Raw genomic sequence first — 15,396 nt, 5'->3', positions numbered from 1 at the left:
TCCTGACCCTTCATGGGGAATACCCGGTTCCTATAAATACCTGCATGAAAACTGTTCAAGGGGGGACGAAAATAGTGAATATAGCGGAAGGACTCTGAAACTTAATTCAGCTCGTTACTCTGCTATTTTTGAGCTTTGATAAGAAAAATTTTTGAAACCAGTTTTCTGAAGTATTTTCTTGCAAAGGGATTTTTGAATACTGAAACTCTTCATTTTCAGTTCGTTCATTATCCTGTGACACTCTCACTTTCTGTCTTTGTTATCTTTATTTCCACTCCCGTTGTCCAAGCTCAACTTCATTCAAACTCGGTTATAATTTTGATCGGACTGCATTTTAGCAAGGTATTCTTCATTTCAAGGCGAACCTTAATCTTCAAGTTATCAGCCCGCAGTCCCATTACGTTTTGTGATCCCGTGGTTAGTTCAATAGATTCGGCTCCCTACAGGTGAGTGCTTATATAGCTGCTTTACCAAGTGCTTGTTTTTATTTTACGTATTTCCTTTATTTCTGTGTTTGCAATTTTCACCAAGTTTATATTGCGTTAAAAAACGCGTAGAAGGTTATTCCCGAGTTTACTTCTTTGTTAATCAGTCGATTCTTTTTGTCAATCTTCGTTACTTCTAAATGCAAGAGTTCTAGTTGGATAAAATGTAGGTAACTATATCTAAAGCGTTTCTTTAAAAATGAAAGGTCTGAATAATAAGTCAGGAAAATAGTAAAGTTGAATCACTAGGCTAACACAGAAGACGATCGGGTAAGACGCCATAGGGCGGAATAAAAACCAAATCTCAGATAAATAAATAGAACAGATCGGGTATCAAAAGGTACTGGCTAGGCGACCACTTAGGAGGTCGGTAAAATTCAGTTCGGTATCCCCTGTCCAGTCACGAGATACCAAGGAGTTAAAAGAAGTCTTACTCCGATCCCCGGCATCTTTGAATGCCAGAACCCTTAGTCTTAGGCTCTTATGATGGGTAGCTGTAATCAAATTTCGATAGGTCAGAAAAGTCCTTATCCGACTCCCATTAAAAATAAAAGAGATCGGAGGAGAGTTCTTATCCGATTCTCACCTAAAAATTTTTAATGAATATTTAAAAGAGCTCGGAGGAGAGTTCTTATCCGATCCTCAAGCTTAAAATTTTAATGAATATTTAAAAGAGATCGGGGGAGAGTTCTTATCAGATTCTCAATTAAAAATTTTAACAAATATTTAAAAAGAGATCGGAGGAGAGTTCTTATCCGATTCTCACCTAAAAATTTTTAATGAATACTTAAAAGAGATCGAAGGAGAGTTCTTATCTGATTCTCACTTAAAAATTTTAACAAATGTTTAAAAAGAGATCGGAGAATAGTTCTTATCCAATTCTCACTTAAAAATTTTAACAAATATTTAAAAAGAGATCGGAGGAGAGTTCTTATCCGATTCTCAATCCAAAATTTTAACAAATATTTAAAAGAGATCGGAGGAGAGTTCTTATCCGATTCTCAATAAATACTTTAAAGAGATCGGAGGATAGTTCTTATCCGATTCTCAATCCAAAATTCTAATTTTAATCTAAAAGAGATCGGAGGAGAGTTCTTATCCGATTCTCAAATTGAATTCTAACAAATATGCAAAATGACCCCTTAAACTAAACTGATATGCAACAGTAACTCACTAAGGGTCGACTCATTTATTTATGTATCTGGGTAACCCGAATTGGTGAAAAATCAAATATTCCTTTTTACCAAGAGGATTAACATCTCCGTTCGAACCTCCTAACTATCAATTCTAGTTTATAAAGAGCTTGAAGTTAAATCTGCTTACCCTCATTGAGGGACGAGGTGGGGTGCCTAACACCTTTCCCACCCGTTTACGGACCCCGAACCTAGAATCTCTGTTTTTGAAGTGGTTTCGTTTTAATTTATTTTCGCAAACGGTTTTCTTTAATTTCCCTCAAAATTAAAATGGCGACCCCTCACTCTTTCCCACTTCGGTGAGGGTTCGTTCACTTGTGACACTTGATATGTAAAGCAGCAAATGATATCTTTGACAATATGAGAGTATAGATGTTATGAAAGACAAGTGCAAATACCCGTTTTCTGGATATAAATAAATAAATAAATAACAAAGAAATTGCCAAAACAATAACAAAGGGAAATAAAAACTAAAATAAATGGAAAGAGAAGTCTAAACAGAAGAAGGAAGAGGACAGGGAGAGTGAGGTCCATTTATTGTCCCTTCATAAAAAATGAGAAAATCTTATTCCATTTACTGCAAAATTAAGTGCTCTAGTATTTAGAAGCACCAATAATTTAACATTGATATATTCATACCCAAATTTACAAGCAACAATACTTATTGCCGTCAACATTTCTCCATAATAGTAACCATAAGCTTACTAACAGTAGGCAAAAGGCCAAATAATATAATTTGACAAATTTTCAGCTGCATTCCTACATGCAACATATATGCTGAGAATACCACATGAGGCAATCAATTAACAAAAAGCATTAGAAGGTGAAGGCAAACCGTGAATATAGGAACTAAATGATTTTCCTCCTTGATTACAAGAAAAAGCACTCTTGCCCATCTTTTCACTTCAGATTCCCATGCATCTAAGTCTTCATCATCAAAACAAATGAAAGCATCTACTAAGAATTGAGAACTCGTAAACTTTTCTGGGAATTCCTGAAGACTTTTCAGAAGCTGAATCTTGGTGCTGCAGTTATGCGATTGTGAACTGTACTGTTTCTTATCAGCCCCCAAAAGCCATTCTTGCATTTTTAATCTTAAGGAACCTACAAGAAATAGGGAGACAAAGAGAAGAGAGATCTATAAGAAAATCCTATGCAGCAGAGGAGATATGAATTATGAGATAGAGAGAGAACAAATGGTATCCAGCGAAATTCTAATGCATAAGTCATAACAACAAGAACTCATATTACTAGTGAAATTTGGTATACTAAATTTTAGTGGCAAAATTTGCACTTTACAGCTGTAACCCATAACTTGATTTCGCAATAACATTAAAATAAGTATTCATATTCATCACATGCTTCTAAATCATTGGTATAAAGTACATGTAAAAAAAATGCAATCAGGTGATAGCCATCATAAAGTAGATGATCCAACCTTACAAACATGAGTACCGCAAAGGAAACTTAGGGTTTTGTTTTATATTTTACCAAGTGTACTTCCATGAAAAATAGTTGCCCACTCCTCTAAGAAGGATCTCATCAACGTAAGTATGCAGTCTTTGATAAGTGGGAAGCTGAGTAGATGACCTATGTATTATTTTATGAGGCATCTGACCTAATCAGCATGACTTTCTTTTTATTAATATAACGGCAAAGAGAATCATGCAATCCACACATTTATTTAGAAAAAGTAAAAGTAAACTTTCTGCTAAAGGGTAAACATGAAGCAGTGTTTCATTGTCACAAAGCAAACTAATTTCCAAAAATCTTTAGTTCAATGACACATTAAGAAGGAAAACAATCAAATGAGAATTCCTTGCTAGTGTCAAGCTACACATCCAAAATAACATAATATAAGGAGAAAAAGGAGGAAAGGAGATCAATAAAAATAAATAAAATAAAAAATAAAATAAAAAAGAAAGAAAAAGGTAAGATAACAAGGGGAATTAATATATTTGAGGAGCAAAACATGAGGCAGGAATCCATGCAACATAGCTAATTGCATACCCCCATGATCAGTAAATTCTCGTGGCACCGTTGAAACAAAGTGCAAGAGAATCTCAAGAGGCACATCAAATGTACTAACAACTGAAACAACAGCCTCCAGGACTATCTCACAAACTGCAAATGCCAAAAAGGGTATCAACATACTTACGCTAAGGCCTTTGAGGTTGTAGTGTAAATCTTAAAATAGCACATATATGATATATCACAATCTAACCAGACTAGTTTTAGAGACCTCGAAGACGATAATTAGGGTTGAAATGCTGTTTGCTGTTCTCAATGACAAATCTCAAAACATCTAGTAAGTTCGTTTTATCAACGTCATTAAAACTTTTTGAAGAAGATTCCAGCTGTACTTCATGAGGAAAAGCATCTTCACTCCATTCAGCTTTATTGTCATCACGTGTTCCTACTCCACGAGCAGCTGAAGCAATACATTCAGCAAGGGCCATTAATCCAGCTCTACCAAAAGACGTATGTTTAGCAGCCGATGCTAAACTATACAAAAAGACAATTCCTTTCCTGTAACCATGTAAAAGACAGAGAATTTAGAGAATTTCTTGTATATCTCTTCATATTAAAATGATTTACAAGAATTCTAATTTACATACAAAGGCTAAGAATAAATAGGAAATTAATAAATATAATGATTCCTAATTATATTTTAATTTACAGCTAATTTACACTAATTAAGGGATTTACAATAATTAAGAGATTCTAACACTCTCCCTCAAGTTGGTTCATGTATGTTGCACATGCCCAACTTGCAAATTAGGGTATGAAACCCCTTACAACTTAACCCCTTAGTGAACACATCAGCTAACTAGTCTTTCAACCCTACGTAAGAGATACTTAAGGAACCATTGACAACTTTTTCTTTTATGAAGTGTCTGTCAATCTCTATATGCTTGGTCCGATCATGCTGAACTGGACTGTGACCTATACTGATGGCAGCTTTTCATCACAGAACAAGGACAAACCACTAGCTTCCAGCAATTTCAATTCCTCCATTAACTTTTGTAACCATAATAGTTCACAAATACCTTGAGCCATTGCTTTAAACTCAGCCTCTGCACTAGATCTAGCTGTCACACTTTGGCTCTTGCTTCTCCAAGTGACTAGATTACTACTAATAAAAGTACAGTAATCAGATATCGATCTCCTATCATCAAGAGATCCAGTCCAATCTGAACCTGTAAAGGCCTTAATCTAAAAGATGGCCATGCTTTGAAAAAAGAAGTCATTTCCCAGACGCAGATTATAAGTATCGAAGATGCGGAAAACAGCCTCCAAATGAGGTTCACAAGGATCATGCATATAATGACTCACTAGATCCACTGCATATGCTATATCTGGTCTGGTATGCGAAAGATAAATCAGTCTATCAACCAACCTCTGATATCTCCCCATATCCACTGATTCCCCAACTCCAGTTTGCAATTTGTGATTTGCCTCAATAGGAGACTATGCTGGTTTACAACCTAATATTCCTGTTTCCTCCAACAGATCCAATATGTACTTCCTTTGAGAAATAAAGATTCCTTTATTTGATCTGACAACCTCTATTCCAAGAAAGTACTTTAGCCTTTTCAAATCTTTGATTTCAAACTCCTATACTAGTCGCTCCTTTAGATGAGTCATTTCTTCCCTATCATCACCAGTTACCACAATATCATCCACATAGACAATAAGCAAAGTGATCTTACCCTTATAGTATTTTATAAACAAGGTGTGATCAGCATTACTTTGGCAGTATCCAAAAGAAACTATAGCCTTGCTGAACCTGTCAAACCATGTCCTAGGTGACTGTTTTAAGCCATACAGTGCTTTCTTCAATCAACAAACTTTTTCTCTGGTCTTCTCATCCTCAAATCCTGGAGGAATTTTCATATACACTTCTTCTTCCAAATTACCATGTAGAAAGGCATTTTTACATCATACTATTGCAAATCCCACTCAAGATTTACTGCACATAATAGTAAAATTATGATGGTATTCATTTTAGCAACAGGAGCAAAGGTTTCCTAGTAATCTACCCCATACGTCTGTGTGAAACCTTTTTCTACCAGCCTAACCTTATACCTTTCAATTGAACCATCTGCTCTATGTTTCATAGTGAAAACCACTTGCATCCAACTAATTTTTTTCCCAGTGGAAGAGTAACAAGTTCTCATGTCTCATTCTTTGCCAGAGTTTTTATCTCCTCCACCATGGCTGTCTTTCATTTTGGATCAAGACATGCTTTCTTCCAATCCTGTAGGATAGAAACAGAGGAAACAGACAATAGAAATGCTCTATAGGATGGAGACAAAGAATCATAGGAAATAAAGTTAGAGATGGGATGTTTAGTATAGGTTCTAACACCTTTTCTGAGAGTAATAAGAATATCAAGATCATTATCAGAAGAAGGAAAAGTAGAAGGAGAATTAAAATTAGACTCTTCAGGAATCAAAGAAGACTCATCACCTCAGGATGTTCAGGAATTGAATCTAGAGATTCCAATTGATCAGCACTCTCCTGCTCGATGGCTATATTTGTCTTCTTCCGCCGAGTAGAGATTCTCAAATCTGATCTATTTAGTCTCCCTCGAGATTTAGGTGACTCCCTCTGAGTATCATTATTAGGTATAGGCTTTAAACCCAAATTTTTCCTTTGAAGTTGAAAGTTGGGAGAAGACAAAGAAGAAGGGAAAGACACCTCTTCTTCCTTCCTATGCTCCCCCTGAAAAGGTGGATGGAAATAAGATTCAGATTCCCTAAAGGTAACATCCATGCTCATAAAATATTTCTGTGTAGGAGGGTGGTAACACCTATACCCTTTCTGAGTACTGGAATAACCAACAAAGACACACTTGAGAGCTCAAGGTTCTAACTTCCCCTTATTAGGCTGACGAACAAAGCAAACACAATCAAAGACCTTTGGAGGAACAGTATATGAATTTTTACCTTGCAAAACCTCTAAAGAACTCTTAAACTCTAAAGTCCAGAGTAGCATCCTGTTAATAAGATATGCAGCAGAAAGAATAGCATCCCCCAGTAAGGTTTGGGAATATTCATTGTAAACATAAGAGACCTAGCAACCTCAAATAAGTGTATTTTTCTCTCAGACACTCCATTTTGAGCACTAGTGTTAACACAATTAGTTTGATGCAAAATTCCATGTGACTTCAAATATTCCTGAAAAAATTACATTCATATACTCTGTGCCATTATCAGTTCTCAGTATTTTAACATGAACATCAAACTGGATGCTAATCATTTTGTGAAACTGCTGAAAATATGAAAATACTTCATTTTTCCCTTTCATTAGATATACCCAAGTTAACCTACTGCAACAATCAATAAAATTCACAAACCATCTATAATCCGAAAAAGACACAGTTTAAGTAGGCCCCCACACATCAAAATGGACAGTCATAAAAGGAACTGAAGCCTTATTATTTATTGCAGGATAAGATTGTCTAGTATGTTTGGCAAACTCACAAGCATCACATACTAACAATTCACTTTTACATTGCTTAAACAAAAGAGGATAAAGTTTCTCTAAAACAGTAAATGAAGGATGTCAAAGTCTCCTATGCCACTGGATAATTTCTTCCTCAGCACCCATAGATTGTCCCAACATGGCCTGATCAACACAATCATTCAATAAATATAGCCCATATTGCAGTCTACCACTGTCAATCATTCTCCCTGTTATCAATTCCTGAAATACACAGTGAGTGGGAAAAGATTCAATTTTACAATTGAGAACTTTTGTGATAGAACTGACAGACATAAAATTAATAGGAAAGCTAGGCACATGTAAAACATAACTAAGACTTATAGTAGGAGTGCATTTAACAGAACCTGTTTCAAAAACATTAGATAAGGATCCATCTGCAGAGCGGACTTTTTCTTTGCCTGATCATGGAGAATGGGATATGAATTTATTCGAAGAGCCTGTCATATGTTTGTTTGCTCCAGAATCTATAACCCAAAATGAATTATTATGATTGGCAAGAAAAGCATTACCAGAGTTGACGAAGTTAGAAGAGGCAACTGTAGTGGATTGTGATTTAAGCTGTGACAGGAATCGCCTTAGAGCCTGTACCTCTTCATTGGAAAACATCCCAGTGATAGCAGTATCTTCAGAAACACTCACAGGCTCAGATACATATGCTTGTGGTCTAGCAGAGCCCATCCTTTTTCCTCCACGCCCTTTAGTTGGGCGGCCATGCAACTTCCAACATTATTCTTTGGTGCGCCGGGATTTCCCACAGTAGTCACAATGCAAGTGATTCTTATCTGATGGACTATGTGACTATTCTCGTAAGGAGTTAGCAGTCAGCCCAGCTGTAGAATTGATCATGACACTCCTTCTGCTCTCCTCTTGCAGAAAATAAGAATATGCCTTCCTTAAGGTGGGTAAAGGATCCTTACCAAGTACTTAGACCCGAATCTAATAATACTCCACATTTAGTCCAGCAAAAAAATCACATATGCGCTCCTTCTCAATCAATTTCTGGAACTTAACTGCATCAGCCGGACATGAAGCCTGAAAGTCCTAATAGAAATCCAACTCTTGCCATAGACCACTCATTTCCGCATAATACTGAGCAACAGTCAACTCATCTTGTTTCATTCCATGAACCTTGTTACTAAGCTCATAAACTTGTGCATCATTCCCAACTTGAGAATAAGTCTGATAAACAGCACTCCAAATGGTAGCTGCACTGTCCAACAGTAAATACCCACGAGCTATATGAGGTTGCATAGAATTGATGATTCATGACATAACAAGAGAGTTCTCCGACTCCTATTGATTGTAGGTAGAACTAGCACTTTCTGGCTTTTTCTTATCTCCAGTGATATGCCACTGCAGTTCTCTAACCTGAATGAATAGTAGATAGGATCTAGACCATGCCAAATAATTAGTTCCATCCAACTTTACAGGATTAATTTGTAAAGAGGGATTATCACCGACAAATCCAACCTTTATTTCAGAGGCTTTCTTCTTTCCATCGATCATTTTTCAATTAAAAGAATAGGTACTGAGGCAGAAAGCAAGAAACTGGGCAACGAAAGGTACCAAAAAATAAATGTGCAAACCAGGTGTGGAAACACGTTGGTTAGAGGCGTGCCAGACAGGGAATGTCGTCGGCAAGAGGCACAGCCAGAGAAATCACCGGAAAAAGGGTGCACACGCCGGCACATGAAAAATAACCCGAGGGTTCTGGAGGCGCGTGAGCTCACGCGCTTCACCGGACGGCGGCGGGACTCCTAGCGTAGGCAGATTGGCTAGTGTCCTTCCTCCTCAGGTGGGTGGTGACAGTCACCTCCTTTCCTAGAACGACGTAGAAGCTTGACCCACCAAAAAAAAAACTACCCAGAACTACACTGTTCACGCCAAAATATTTTGGCACAGTTCTGATACCATGTAAAAGACAGAGAATTTAGAGAATTTCTTTTATATCTCTTCATACTAAAATGATTTACAAGAATTCTAATTTATATACAAAGGCTAAGACTAAATAGGAAATTAATAAATACAATAATTCCTAATTATATTCTAATTTATAGCTAATTTACACTAATTAATGGATTTACACTAATTAAGGGATTCTAACAAACCATGAGATCAATTGCACAAATCAGCCCATTTCTTTTCCAAGAAGCAATTTTTTTTTTTTAATATGGATCACTCCAACTAATTCCACAAACCAGGTTGCTTCTTTCTTCTAGTGCCCCAATCACCCACTGCAAGGAGCAGTAGGTTTTAAAAGTCCACTTAAGAGCACTCAAATCACAGTTACTTAGAATTGATTTACAAGAAGAATGTATCCTCCAAAAAATAAAACCCATGCATAATTGTCCTCATTTAGTCCAATTCTACGCTTTGTGTGTGTGTGTGTGTGTGTGTGTGTGTGTGTGTGTGTGTGTGTGTGTGTGTGTGTGTATTAGAATAGAGATTTTATTTAAAAAGAAAGATAACTGGAGGATAAGCTCTCCCCACTAGAAGCTACTTAAGAATAAAGTTAAAATAAAAAATAAATAAGAAATTGTCTGAAACAAATTAAGGGCCATATTCTGGCTTTTGAACATACACAAAAACTCCACAATGGAAGGAAGAGGAGGGGGGAGGTGGTTTATACAGAGACAGGGATGGTATGGGGGGTTGCAAGACGCAATCCACCCACCCAATTTCCATCCCTAGCAACATACCTCACATTTAGGTATCTTGTATATTGAAACAAAAAAGTGGCTGCACCTTCAATAGTCCTTGAAGTGTAAACTCCCTTTACACCTAATAGAAAAGTAAAACATGTTGGAAGTCAATTCAGTGAAACATGATATTCCAACTATTATTTTTGCTCATGAAATTAGTGTCAGTGAAATGGAAATTTTGGTTAAAGTTAAACAATCTCATTGAAAGGTATACTGGATGGCTCAGTATGGAAAAGCAAAAGACAACTAAAATTTGACTACTATTGGCATTTCTAGTATAATTACAAAATTTATAAAAAAGTAAACTGACTTAAATGCTTGGACATAAATAAGAAGAAAAAAGGGTTAAGTTTAGCTGGCCTCAACTATAAGAATTTCCAATCAGGCCAATTGACTGAAAGTTTAGAGAGGATATAGCCCACCTTCCCTCTCAATATTGCAGATTCAACAGGAAACATGAAGAGCTTAAAGAGAATTTGTCCCCCTCTCTAATGAAGGCATAACAAGGCTGCACAGCCCATTCTATTGAAAGCACAACAAGGCTCAACCTATTCGACCCACTATCAGAGAAGGATCAATCACTTTAATAGCTAAGCAACCCACACTGCATCTCTTCTTTTTCTTAAATAAAATAGAGAGAAGATTACAACTTGGAATACAAAATATCGTCCTATGAAATGCTCAATAACAAGTGAACACCCAAACTATTAAAACAGCAACTGATCCAACTGCTCCCCTGTATTAAAAATGAATCAGTTCCATCCCACTCCCTGTACATTTCCCTGATTCCTCCTTCCCCTCATCTCTCTCTCTCTCTCTCTCTCTCTCTCTCTCACACACACACACACACACACACATACAAACCAATTGACCAGCCCAGTCCGCACCAAAAGAATAGTTATAATTAATAAAAACCCAATCATTTTCACATAAATTTTAAAAGAATATTTAAAAATTTTTAAGATTCTCCCATAAATAGAATCATAAGATTTCAACGCTATAATATGCTTAATAGTGAAATCATCATTCATGGCTAATTAAATTGGGAGCAAACCAAAATCTTTGTGGTGCACAGGGTCATTTAATCCTTCAAGTAATGGACCAAGAATAAAACTTTCTGGCACTGATTTTGCAGTGTCACCGTACTTCATCCATTCAATGCCTAAAAATGATTGCATGATCAAGCACCTAACTGCATCACAGACAAAAAGAGAATTATCCCAAGAATATGGGGAAGAAGATGGGGAGAGCAACTTGTATGAGATACCAAAAGAAAAAGCCACAGAGAATTGATCGATCTGACCACAAGGTTATGCTACCAGGTGACAAATACCTTGGGGATTATCATGGTGAAGACCCAATTGCCATAAAATTGTTAACCAACTGAACAATTCACCTGAAGTTTCAATCTGATTTTGACAAACTCCTTCACAAATAGAGCTAGCAAAATTATCACTTGAAACTGAAAACTGAAGCAACAAGGTTATCTGCAAGAAACCACTAGTAGTTAGTATCTACATTATTAAATTTGCTGTCTGCACCGTATTGCTGGAACACGCAATGTTTCATATATGTTGTTTCTTTAAAATTATTTTTCACAAATTAGCTAATGTCTCATGGTCCCCAGGATGGAGGAGGGAGAATTCATAACAAAGATTTTTCCACATCATAGAGGGCAAAGAGATTGAGAAAAAAGAAGGGGTGGGAGGGGGGGGGGCCCGCGGCAGAGGAGACAGAGAAAGGAATAGATATCCGGATAAGAGATTTAACATAAATAAATTCATGACATGAATGATAAAGGAAGCTAATTAAGCACCTGATGATCCCAAGCAGCTTCTACCAAATGAGTACCATACTCTTCAAGCATTTCATATAGGAGTATAAATGCCTCCCATTGTTGCTGACTGTCTAAAGGAGAATCAACCAAACCACTGAGTTTCCCTACACCCAGTGATTTAGCTTCCTTGTCAGCCCACATTGCTCTCTTTGTCATTCCAGGAGGAACTGCATGTTTCTCTCCTGATTTCTTCTCTGATACAGAAGAGTTGCTCTGGCTTTCCCCACTTATTTGCAGTATGCTTTTCAATATATATAATGATTGCTTCCTCACTATGCTTTCCTCATTAACCTGAAAAGACCATTAAAAAAAAAAGGAAAAAAAAAACTCAGCATCATTATGAACTGCTAAGTTTACAGGCATATCTAGTGGGAAAAAAATAAGGAGAAGAAAGCTCAATCACCAGGCCTCTTTTTATTTCATCCCAAAACTCTTTTTCAGCTCTCATGTCAAATTCTTCTGCTCGAACACTTGCATCAGCCTTTTCACATTGTTCCATACAAGAGGAAAAGGACAAGCATAGAGAAAGTGCACCATAGGCATCTCTTCTCTCTAAAGGTCCAAGAGAAAATAGTGATCTGCAGCACTTCCATATATTCCTGGAGAAGAGGTTTCTGGAATCCACCCAAATGGACTTAGTAGGCAAAAATAGAATCATGCGATTAGAAAAGATTTAAGGTAACTATAAAACAGTAGCCTCTTGCAATTAGACAAAATAGAAACATCACCTAGAAAGAACACATGTCCTCCCATGAACTGAGATTTCCAAAGAGGGATGACAAGCAAAAGCTTTGAAAAGAATTGGAAGAAGAAAGCCAATAGCACAGGACCGGTGTTCGAAACTTTGTGAAAACAATCGCTCACTCATATTACATAGATCCCAGAGCAATTTACTAAATAGCTTTTCTGCGTAACAAGACCCATTTTCCAACACTGATTCTGTATTTGTAGCAGCCTGGAAACTTCGTAGAGCAGAATCCAGTATTAAGGCTAAGACATTGCATGATGTGGACAGTGGAAAAGACTGAGATAGGGACAGTATGGACTCTTTATCCAGATGCAAATCATCTATCATGCCATTTAAACCCTGCATAACTGAATCCTGGTCCCATTCAAAGATATCTGATTCTTCATTTTGAAGCATACCCATAGAAAGACCTGATGATCTCAGAAAAAAAGGCACCAAAGTTGCTTCTAAAACACCCCAGGAATTTGTCGAGCTCACAACATCAAAGAATGACTCTGCAATCTAAGTTCAGAATAACAAAAAGCATGCAACATAGCAGTTAGCAACAAGTAGATACAGGTGAAATGATGAAGAACCAGTAACATGACAGCCACTGATGATTTTACCTGGTTAAGCATCTCACGTTCAAATGCATGAGCCATCTTCATCAATGGAATAAAACATTTCCAGATAAATGAATGAATGGTGTTAGGATTAATCCCTGAATAGAAACTCTAATTAGCAATAGGATAGACATGTTCATGAAAGAAACCTTTTCCAGTTACATATGAACAGCCCAAGTTCAAATAACAATACCAACAATGATAATAATGATGATGATGATGATGATGATGATGATGAAGTAAATGTAAATGCAATAAAATTAACATTTTGCAAAAGGCACAACAGAAATCTGTTACCATTAGTCCTATCTGTTAGTCAACAATAAAGATTCTACTTTTCATTAACATTTAGTCCTAAAGCATTTTAAAATATACATTTTTCCTTTTCTTTTTGTTTTATGCATTTTTTGTCTTCATTTTTTTTAATAAACTTTTTTGAAACATATGAAATCAAGGGAGAGGAAAAGAAAAAAGATGATAAATTTTAGATTGACAAAAAATTAATTTTTTTAATTGAAATTTCTTCCTCAAACAATAAATCATAATATTTCACAAATTATGTTCTAAAAGTATTTTATGTATTAATGGAATGTAGACTTGACTAATGGATATGACTAACAGTGAACGAAGTTAAAAGAATTAGGACTTGCTTGTAAATTTTTATATTTTTAGGATTTAATTTTAAACAGGTATACTTTTAAGACTTTTGAATGTTGTTATCCCAAAAAAAAATAAATAAAGGGGAAAAATAGATATTTATAACATATTGACACCAAATTGTCATAGTCCTTTTACCTTAGTTAATCTTGTTCCTAAGAAGGATCACTCCACTATGGTTAAGGATTTCATGCCTATTCATATGATGAAAATTGAAAAGTGTGATATCAGATTCTCATTGAAGTCTTTTCTATCCAATAGATAAAATCTCACGCCAAGCAATACTATCCCATCCACAGCTTCACTCAAAGAACTCTCAGAGGGAGGCAAATTTTGAATGAGGCTCTAGTAACTAATAGAATTATCAATAATGATATGAGGAAGCAATAACATTTTCAAATTGTATTTGAGAAGACCTACAATAATCTGATTCCTTGACAAAAGCATCAGTATAAAGGATTTTGGATTTAGGAAGAGGAGAACAATCAAAGGTCACTTGTCTTTTGTTGCACCGCCTGCCCCAACCCCCAAAAACAATTTGGTTGGCAAGTTGATGCTTTGTCCCTTTCCTATTTATAAGTAAGATGATAAGATCCCTTGCATGTATTCATTTCCTGCAAATTCTTGACAATTAAACAATGAAAATATGTTTGCAAATCACGTGTAAGGGGGACACTGAAACAACCTAATAGTCATGGTAAGATCTTATATAATAAGTATAATACTGAGGAAGAAAATAAAGGAAACTGATATTTATGTTTGGCCAAGGCGCAGAACTCACCAAGCTTCTTCAGAAGATGACAAAGTGCTCCCAGCATTGACAAAAGATAGTTATATTGACCAGAATCCAACTTCCAGTCATCCTTGATAAGATCCTATGAAAAATAAACAGTCTGAAGTATTAACTTAATCTCCGAACTTTGGCAGAAAGGGAAAAAAAAAAAAAAAAAACTTGATCTCCGAACCAGCATTTAGTTGCTGAGAAAAACAAGGGGCAAAGAAAAAACAGGGAGGGAAACACAACAACTTATACTAAGCTACAATAGTAGCTAAGTGATCTTTATGGCATTTCTGTCCAATCAAGGAAAAAAAAAAACAAAAACAACAGCAACAACTGAAAATTACTTGAACAACACAACCACCTTGCATTCAATTGCGTGTGAAACAGGGCCAAAGAAAAGGAATTCAAAGATTCATCACGTTAAACAAAACGCCTTCTAAAAAAAATAATAACCACCTTAAAAAAACCAATCTAAACAATACATAAATTCCAATACAACTCTTTTATCCTTTCTTTTCCTTGGGAAACAGAAAACGCGACACAATTTAAATTTCCCCAAGAAGTTGCAAGATATAAGTGATAAAATTACCTTGTTGATGTTAGGGAAGGTATCAAGAAGGGAAGCAAAAAGCGAAGATGGAGATAAGCCTGTGGACGTCAAAATGCAATCAAGCATTGCTGGGATAGCTGCCAAAGGGACTTGTTTAAAGCTGTTTAAGAGAGAAGAGATTATAGCGTCCATCGAATTGCTTACGGTTGCACTCATTTCCGATGAAACGAAGAGACAATAGCAGCGTTGCTTTTCCCTCCCTTCAATAGAAGAATGAAAGACGTTTGATTCAAACTTCCCTGTAATAAACCCTAGGCGGGGACGGACCCG

The 15,396-nt window shown here is 36.2% G+C and overlaps 1 protein-coding gene and 1 long non-coding RNA gene across 2 annotated transcripts in view; both read right to left on the bottom strand.

Moving 5' to 3' along the window:
* LOC131168902 (uncharacterized) overlaps nt 1-15,396 on the bottom strand; it is a 35,319-nt gene extending 19,923 nt beyond the window's left edge. Inside the window, exons 1-12 of the mRNA XM_058153489.1 lie at nt 15,106-15,396; nt 14,517-14,610; nt 13,082-13,176; nt 12,457-12,977; nt 12,132-12,342; nt 11,708-12,019; nt 11,225-11,378; nt 10,946-11,083; nt 9,889-9,970; nt 3,921-4,207; nt 3,689-3,802; nt 2,514-2,782 (exon numbers count right to left, since the gene is read on the bottom strand). Coding sequence (XP_058009472.1) covers nt 2,514-2,782; nt 3,689-3,802; nt 3,921-4,207; nt 9,889-9,970; nt 10,946-11,083; nt 11,225-11,378; nt 11,708-12,019; nt 12,132-12,342; nt 12,457-12,977; nt 13,082-13,176; nt 14,517-14,610; nt 15,106-15,282 — 2,454 coding nt within the window. The 5' untranslated portion in view covers nt 15,283-15,396. The remainder of the gene's footprint in view (nt 1-2,513; nt 2,783-3,688; nt 3,803-3,920; nt 4,208-9,888; nt 9,971-10,945; nt 11,084-11,224; nt 11,379-11,707; nt 12,020-12,131; nt 12,343-12,456; nt 12,978-13,081; nt 13,177-14,516; nt 14,611-15,105) is intronic.
* LOC131183206 (uncharacterized) lies at nt 7,098-9,882 on the bottom strand. The gene is made up of 2 exons (XR_009151337.1): nt 7,534-9,882; nt 7,098-7,390 (listed from the first exon to the last, which is right to left on the bottom strand). It is a non-coding gene; the product is annotated as an uncharacterized LOC131183206 (long non-coding RNA).

The sequence above is a fragment of the Hevea brasiliensis genome, chromosome 9, assembly GCF_030052815.1.
Source record: "Hevea brasiliensis isolate MT/VB/25A 57/8 chromosome 9, ASM3005281v1, whole genome shotgun sequence".
Taxonomy (NCBI): domain Eukaryota; kingdom Viridiplantae; phylum Streptophyta; class Magnoliopsida; order Malpighiales; family Euphorbiaceae; genus Hevea; species Hevea brasiliensis.
The sequence above is the reverse complement of the archived record's forward strand: the minus strand, read 5'-3'. Positions and strand labels throughout refer to the sequence as shown.